Source organism: Hirundo rustica, chromosome 21 (assembly GCF_015227805.2).
Source record: "Hirundo rustica isolate bHirRus1 chromosome 21, bHirRus1.pri.v3, whole genome shotgun sequence".
Taxonomy (NCBI): domain Eukaryota; kingdom Metazoa; phylum Chordata; class Aves; order Passeriformes; family Hirundinidae; genus Hirundo; species Hirundo rustica.
The window spans coordinates 3730124-3738487 of NC_053470.1; the positions used below are offsets into that span (position 1 = coordinate 3730124).

The window sequence follows — 8364 nt, forward strand, 5'->3', positions numbered from 1 at the left end:
GGTAACCTCCCCGTGGCTCCCACCCCGCACAAAACCGGCACCCCCGGGAGCGGGGTGGAGCTGCAGTGCCGCGAGCCGAGCCTCTCGCAGGGCCATGGGAACGTGAGCACTCGGCAGGGACCTGGGTGACGAGCTGCGAGCCCTGGGTAGGTGACAGAGGTGACGGCCAGCCCCCGCCATGGTGTCCATGGGGCTCCAGCTGCTGGGCTACACCGTGGCCTTCCTGGGCTACATCGGCACGCTGACGGCCACGCTGCTGCCCAGCTGGAAGATCAGCTCCTACATCGGCTCCAGCATCGTGACAGCCATCAGCTTCACCAAGGGGCTGTGGATGGAGTGCGCCACGTACAGCACGGGCATCACCCAGTGCGACATCTACAGCTCCCTGCTCAACCTGCCCGCCGACATCCAGGCGGCCCAAGCCCTCATGGTGAGCTCCTGCGCCGTGTCCTCCCTCGCCTGCCTGCTCTCTGTCGTGGGCATGAGGTGCACCGTGTTCAGCCAGGGCTCTCCGGGCAAGGACCGGGTGGCGGTGGCGGGCGGCGTAGGCTTCGTGCTCGGGGGGCTGCTCTGCTTCATCCCGCTGGTGTGGAACATCCACGTGGTGCTGCGGGATTTCCGCAACCCCGTCCTCCCCGACAGCATGAAGTTCGAGCTCGGGGAGGCGCTTTACCTGGGCATCATCTCCTCCCTCCTCTCCCTCATCGGCGGTTTCATCCTCTGCGCCTCCTGCCCTGCCCGGGACACGACGGCCGCCTACTCCAGCGCCTACCAGCCCCAGCTGCTGGCGAGCAAGAGCTCCCGGCCCTCTGTCAGCCAGGTGCAGAAGACCAAGAGTGAAGTCAATTCCTACAACCTGACGGGATACGTGTAGAGGCTGCAGGTGGGGAGCAGGCTGGCACCTCACCCGTCTCCCCAGAGTGTCCGGGCTGGCACCAAGGAGCGCGGTAAGAGCAGAGGACACGGCGGCATCGCCCCCGCTCAGCCCTCTCGTGCGCTTGGGGGGGTCGACCCCTCTCTCCCCCTGGGATTCTGAGAGCCTTGTGACTGCTTGGAGATCCCAGCCGGTGGCTTACATTGATGAAGGACCCTGAATCTGGCTTTGTTCTTTACTCCATGCTGCCGGCTCGCAGGCACAGCGGGACCCTGGCCTGCAGCCCCAATGAACCTACCGGGCAAGGGGAGTGGGCTCGTGGCCCCAGGGACCGTTCTGCTGGCCATGGAGGCATCGCAGCAGGGTCAAGGGCACGTGTGTGGGTCTGCAGTCACTGCTGGGAGGGGGGGAGTTTAGTGCTGGTTGCAAACCGATGTCGCAATAAATATGTCTTTCAAGCCAGACTGTATCCGAGCTTTTCTGTGGCACCGAGGGGCCAGCAGGGGGGCTGTGGAGGGGCCAAGGTGTGAAAGGTGCCCTTGCTCTGGGCTGCCTCCACCACCCCACAGCCGGCGGCTTTGTCAGCCAGGTGCCCAGGAGGGTGGGAGCAGTGCTGAGGGGGAGGAGGGCCACTCCCTGGCACAGTTTGTCCCTGGGCACCACGCAGGGAGGTTGCCACGCACCGCTACTGCCAGGGTGCCAACAGGGACAAGCAGAGCTCCCTGTGGGATAATAGCAGGCAGCACCTTCCCTCTGTCCCTTCAGCCCTTCTTGCTTCTTGGAGAGCAGGTGTGATGAGACTGGGGTGCCTGGGGGATTCATTGCACATCCAAGCCCCCGGGTGGTGGGGAGCCCTGGCATTCCCACATCCCCATCCCAGTGAGCACTGGCACCCCTGGGGCAAACATGGTCCCAAGGATCAGAGGCAGCTCCTGGCTGTGGTGGAGTCTGAGCAGCCCAGCTCAGCTGCAAGGACAAGGAGGCCTCACAGGCAGGTCCTGAGCCCCCCTGAAGGGTCTGTTTGGGGAGAAAAATGCCACCAGTGAGACGCTGGAAAGCTGCAAGGGATGGGCAGGCAGGAGCCAAGGCTGTGGAGGGACAGGCTGCATGGCTGCAGCCCTGCACAGGAGCAGCAGCACGACATCCACACAGGCTGCTGGTGGCACTGGGGATGCTGGGCACGTGCCAGGGCATGGCAGGAGAGGACATGCAGGCAGCCCAGCCCCTCAGCCCACCAGGGAGCAAGAGCACTTTAATCCATCTGATGTAGCACTGCCTCACCTGAGAGAGCCCCTGCTCTGCTGTGTCACGGCACAGGGCCACCCACGGACCACCTTGTCCCCCTGGGAGCAGGAGGCCTTGGTCTACCTGCTGACCCCTCATAAAGCAATTTAGATTAGGTCATGGAGAGGAAAGGGGCCACGTTCTCCGCTCAGACGTCACCACCATCACCCTTGCACCAGTGAAATCATGTTTGCTGTGGGGTTAACGTGCTCCTGATAACGTTGGGTCACACTTTCTCCCCTCCTCAGAGAGCAAGGAGCCACACAGGGACCCATCCCCAGGGTGACACTCACTGAAGGTGAGCAGGGTGGGTCTCAAGACACAGGGCAGTGACTTCATTTCCAGGGACAAGGGACAAAGCACAAAGCACAGCATCAGCCCCGGACCAGCTGAGTTATTTATTCCTGCTTTGGGGTATACAAGGGGCTTAACCTGCTGCCTGCAGCCCCCCAGGAGATGCTGCAAGTTCTGAGGGTCCTTTGGCCATATTTTCTTCTCTTTTTTTTTTTTTTTTTTTTCTGGGCAACTGGTGGAGAGAGTGGGAGAGAGAACACTTGGCATAAAAGGTCACACCTTAAAGAGGGGGAATTCTTGGGCATAGGGTCCTTGCCCTTCGCCTCCCACCCCTGTCTGCGGGCAGAGGCTGTGCTAATTAAACAAAGGGGCATTTGAAAGGCTCAGAGCTTGATTGGTGCTGGGCTTATTAATGCTTTAATTCAAGGAGCAGAAGGGAAGCTTCCCCCAGAAGGAGAAAGGCAGCTGGCACAGGCAGAGGCAGGCAGTCTGGGCACAGAAACACCCATCACTCTGGAACAGGGACCAGCCTTTCCCCTGGCTCCTGTGCCACCAGCCCTGCCACAAGAGAGCCCCTGAATTAAGCAGTGGGTGGGTTCAGGGAGGGGAACATTTCTCCCCTTCAGCTTTCCTGGCTTTCAATGTGAATGCACACAAAAATGTGAAACCTGGCTATGGGGCAAGGCAGGCTGACACAGATTTTCCACTTGGGAAGGAGGATGGGGAAGGGGAGGGGAGGACACCGGGTGCACAGATGGGTGGCAGTGGTTATCTCTGCATCACTCAATAGCCATGTTCCTCATTATTGATAAACCAGGTTCTTGAGGGCAGCCTGGATGTGGCCCAGCCTGGGGACAGAGAGAACAGGAGCCCAGAGTGCCCCGGGGGACAGCTCTGCTGATGGCAAGTGTGAGTGAAGGGATGGAGCTGAGGCAGCCAGCACAGCACAGAGCCAGCCCCTCAGATGGCCTCTTGTCCCTCAGTAGCTCAGTGGCAAAAGCTCAGGGTGCTCCAGGATTCCCTGCAGGGAAGGCACAGGGGAGCAGAGCTGAGATGGGCAGCCAGGGGGAAAGCAGGGGTGGGAAGAGGGCTGGGAAAGAGCTCCCTCCATCTCAAGGCCTCTCAGGCCGGTGTGGTGGAGCAGGGAGCCTTGCAGCCCCCACTGGAGGGCCAGGCTGCAGTGACTAATCCCCTGTCATAAGGAAATGAGTCCTTCCCCTCTCCTCTTCTCACTCTGGGTGATGCCTCGATGGAAGGAATGGGGCCATAAAATACTAATGTGCCCTTATCTTCAAAAGCGATAGAGGCACTATAAACACATTTAGCACACCCCAACCCAGGATCAGGGGCTGCAACCTCATCAGCTGGTCACGAGAAACATGCAAAAAGTCACAACTCCTTCTTCCAAAGAGGGAACAACACAGCCCATCTCCAAGGCCCCTGCACCCAGCCCATCAAGCACTGCCCCAGGTGCAAGCAGAGCACTGGACAGGGATGCTCAGGAAAAAAAAAAAGGGCACCAGTTTGCCTTAGATCCACCAGGATCACCCACCTCCTGCCTCCCTGGAGCCCTCCAGGCAAGCAGAGCTCCTTCTGGCATTCCCAACCTGCTTCTCATCCCTGCCTAGCACAGCTGACCTGAAGCAGCAGCAAATAATCCACACGAGCTCTCTGGGGAGTATCAGCCACGTGCTGGGAGGGCCCATCTCTGCCCACAGCCCCCAGGAATTGCTCAGATAGGAGAGATGGGAGGGGGAAGGAAACTCAGGCCAAGTTCCTGATGGGCCCAGGCACTTGGAAAGGGCCAGCACATTCCTCCACCCTCTCCCCAGCCACGGCACACTCCCAGCTGCCTCCCACGCCGTGTCAGAGCCTCCTCAAACCAGGGCTGATATGGAAGATAGCCCTTGGCTTTGCTGCAGCTTTTTCAGGGGCAGCAGAGGATACACAGCTGAAAGGGGCTGCTCCCAGACACTCCAAATCCTGACTCCCAGGCTGGGCTCCAGTCACACGCTGGTAGCAATGGGAGAGGCATTCCCTGCCCCAGCCGTGCCCCTGAGCCCAGGAAAGATCCTCAGGGATTGGCCTCTGGGCATCTGTGGTGCTCGGGTGGCAATGGCACTCGCATTTCACAAATGTGCACTCACATTTCACCTCCAAGGGCTTCCTGCCCTCCTGGAGCCATGGGAGTGGCCCTGTCTGGGGTCAGGGCACACAACACAAGCTCTTGGTGCCTGGCTCTTCTGGTCTTGGTGGGACACCTTGCAATGGAGGTGAGAAGCAAGCTCCTCTTTGGAAAACACCTTCTATCAGGGGAAAAAAATGGTGCATGAACTCACAGCTTTCCACAGAGGAGACCTGTTTAAAGGCACCTGAAAGGATCTTTCGGTCTTGAAGGAAAGATATGAGGGAAACAGGGCAGAGTGAACTCCATGACACTGCAGGGGACAGAGGCCTCTGGGTGCACCGAAGGAGATTGCTAGAAAGCACCTTCCTGTTTGAACAACAGCTCAGAAATCTATCAGGAGGGTTATAAAAGGTGTTTATCTCAGGAAACCCGATACCTGTGGAGAGGACATGGAGGTTTGATCTTCCAGGCATTGCGTTAATATCACAATCAGATTGTTCCATAATAATTTGAGCCTAATCTCTACTTGAGGAGCTCCAGGTAAGTGATCTCACCAAACCTCACGTACAACGTGCAAGTTGTAGCAGCAAAAAAAGGCTTTGTAGTAGAACCCACACAATTTCAGTGAGCAAGATACACTTTTATAGCGGTACAAACATAAGCTCTTTTCACAGAAATATTGGGGAAAACATACTCCGTCTCCAAAATCTGGTTTAGAGACTTGCAGATAAATTGTCCTGCACCCTCGACAGCTCCACTGCCAGGTGATGGTTCCACAGCAGAGAGGAAGACCAGAGGATGCCAAACACCTTTGCATGGACAGAGCACCTTTACATGGACAGACAGAGCTGCAGCCACCTTAGCAAGTCCAGAGAGTCATCCCAAGCAATCCCTGCCATCCCGTCCCTTCCATGCTTGAGGGCACCAACATTTTGGCAGCTGCTAACAAAGGTTCATACCCAGAAGATGCTCAGACCCCAGGCACAGCCGAGCCTCTCTGGGCCCTCTGCTCAGCAGCATGAGTCTGGAAGAAACAAAATCACCCCATAAGCAGAGAAACCAGGGGGGCTTCACCAGCTTTGGGGTTGTCTTTTACCTCTACTCAGGATTTCAGGGTGTGCTTTGGATGAAGTTTTTCCCGCACTGACAATCTCATCTTTCCTCAGGTCAGGTGTCTTTATTTCACAGAACTTACAACACCCTCTATTTCTGGGATGTCCAGCCTGCTAAAAAAGGCTGAAAGCAGAACAAGACTCACGTCAGAAGCAGCATGATTGCCTCGAACTTGCTTTCCCAGAAGAGCTGTCTCTCTAGGTTTCTCGGGTCACTGGAGCAAAGTCCCACAGCAGCAGCTCTACCTGGCAGGTGCTCCCAAGATTTCTCCAACAGATGCATTTTCATTACCCATATTTTTAGCCCTTTCCTTTTGAGGCAGTGAGCGCAACTTCAGCGTTCAGTATTTATCAGGTCATAGAAAAGCCCAGAGACTCTTCAGGCATTACAGAGCTAAGGTCAGACCTCAGCTACCCCTGGATCCACCACTGTGATGCTGAGGTGCCCTTTGAACTATTCCAGTACACTCTTAGAGGAATGAGGGCTCTGCTCTTTGCCTCATGTTCTTCTCCAGCTGCCACAGAAGCCAGGCACACATCTCACAGATCCTCCCATGACAGAACACCTCCTTCTCAGCCTTCTGCCCTTCCTAAACACTTTTTATTTTGGAATTCCCAGATTGTGAACTGGCAGGATGTTTCACCCCAGGCCTGGCTGCTGGCCGGGGCAAGGCTAGCTCCACCTCAGTGCTGGCCGGGGAGGCGGCAGGGGAGAGCTATCAGGGAGAAAAACAATTAGCTCCTTTTTTTCAAGGCAAGGAGAGCAGGCTCTGGGTCCAGGGACATCCTCAGCAAGGGGAAGGACCTCTCTGTTGCAAGGCAAAGCCCCTGGAAGTGGCTCCCAGAACAAAGCCCCCATAGCCCAGCCCAGGGAGCTGCCAGGATCCTGCTAACACACATTTCCACCTGCCTGGGCAGACCTGTCCCTGTAGCTGACACCCCAGGGCCTGCTCACAAGCAAGGGTCTGGCTGTGGGTTATGGTCTCCTTCCCAAAGCTCAGGGAGTCCCATCTCCCTGCTGTGCTCGGGTGGCCAGTGTCCCAAGGGGCTGATTTCTGCTTTGGGATTCTGCTGCTGAAAGCAGGTATGTTTTACCTCACAGGGCATGGGCAGATGCAGCTAATCCACCCAGCTTCAGTAGAGTAAGATCCTCATGGGGTCTTATGAATAAAAGGGAATAAGCAGAGCAAAACACAGTGTGAAAGCAGCCCAGTCCTATGTGCGGAGACAACTTTGCAAACCTCAGCTGTCCTTGAGTGCAGCTGCCCTTTCCCGTGGAAGGTCTTGGCAAAGCAGAGGGAGGCTGCCCAGGAAATGCAGGACTAAAGCTCCCAGCTCAGTGCTGGAATGAAGAGAGCCACAGTGCCTTCAGCAGTGTGAGCAGAGGGGAAACACAACACTACTCTTCCCTGGCTTCCTGCATGCCCCCCATGCAATGCTGGGACCCAGGGTCCCCCCACAAGCCTTGCCAGGGCTGCTGGCTGCAGCCCCAGGACTTCATGGGGCACAGCATGGTGCTGGCACAGTGGACACTGAGAGCTCTGGGAGGAGAAGGCTTTGCCAAACATCTTTATCTCTGAAGATGCCTTTCTGACCTCTTCACCTCCAACAAGTGTTTGTCTCCATCACACAATCTCCCCAAACTGCTCTGGCAGCAGCTCCTGGCACAGGCATCTTTGAGAGGGCTTTGAAAGATGCACAAGAGAAGTGCCAGGTTTCAAACCCAGCTACTCTGATACCAGCTTATCTAAGGAAAATTAATAGCTGCAGTTTGCCAAGCTACATCCATTTAGAAAACGCTCCACCACAGAACTACTTTGTGTGTTATTTCCTCACACTGGGGAAAACAAACCAGCTCAAGAAATGCCAAAAGCCCTGTGCATTACTGTAAGGAGCGTATATTTTTGTCTTGCTGCTGATGTCAGACATAGAGAGGTGAGAATATGAAGCCTGGTAACTGTTCACAGGCTGCTGAACGCTTCCGTAGCCTCGAGGATCTCTGCTGATGGATGCTTGCATCAAAGCTGGCCTTTGCTCACCACCTCCTCATTCAGCAAAACCCATTCCTCCCAGTAACGCCCGAGTTTCTGTTTTCTGTATATCAGCCTACTGGGCTTGGCTGGGCAGACTTAATTTCCTTCAGAGCAGCTGCTGTGGGGCTGGGTTTTGGCTCTGTGCAGGAAACAGGGCTGATAACACAGGGATGTTGGAGCTCTCACCGAGCAGGGATTACACAGCCAGGGCCTTTCCTGCTCCTCACCCTCGCCACTGAGGAGCTGGGGGGACACAGCCAGGAGAGCTGACCCCAGCTGAGCACAGGGACACCCCAGAGCACACAGCAGCACCCTCAGCACAGAAAGCTGGGGGAGAAGGAGGGAGGGGGCACGTTCTGGGTTTGCCTTCCCAAGTCACTGTGACATGTCCTGGAGCCCTCCCTTCCTGCGACCTGCCTGCCATGGGGGGCAGCGGATGAATTCCCTGTTTAGCTTTGCTTGCACACACGACTTTTGCTTTAGTTATTAAACTGTCTTTATCTCAGCCCACGGGTTTTCTCACTTTCACTTTTCCAATTCTCTCCCCCATCCCGCCGGCGGGGAGGGAGTGAGTGGCTGCGTGGGGCTGAGTTGCCGGCTGGGGTTAAACCATAACAATCACACAAACATGTTCTCCCT

General features: G+C 56.4%; 1 protein-coding gene across 1 annotated transcript; it reads left to right on the forward strand.

Annotated features, from left to right (window-relative positions):
- The first annotated feature begins 172 nt into the window (after positions 1-172).
- CLDN2 (claudin 2) lies at positions 173-874 on the forward strand. The gene has a single exon (XM_040083925.2). It carries the CDS (start codon positions 179-181, stop codon positions 872-874), a length of 696 nt encoding a protein of 231 aa, XP_039939859.1. The 5' UTR covers positions 173-178.
- The last annotated feature ends 7490 nt before the right edge of the window (positions 875-8364 follow it).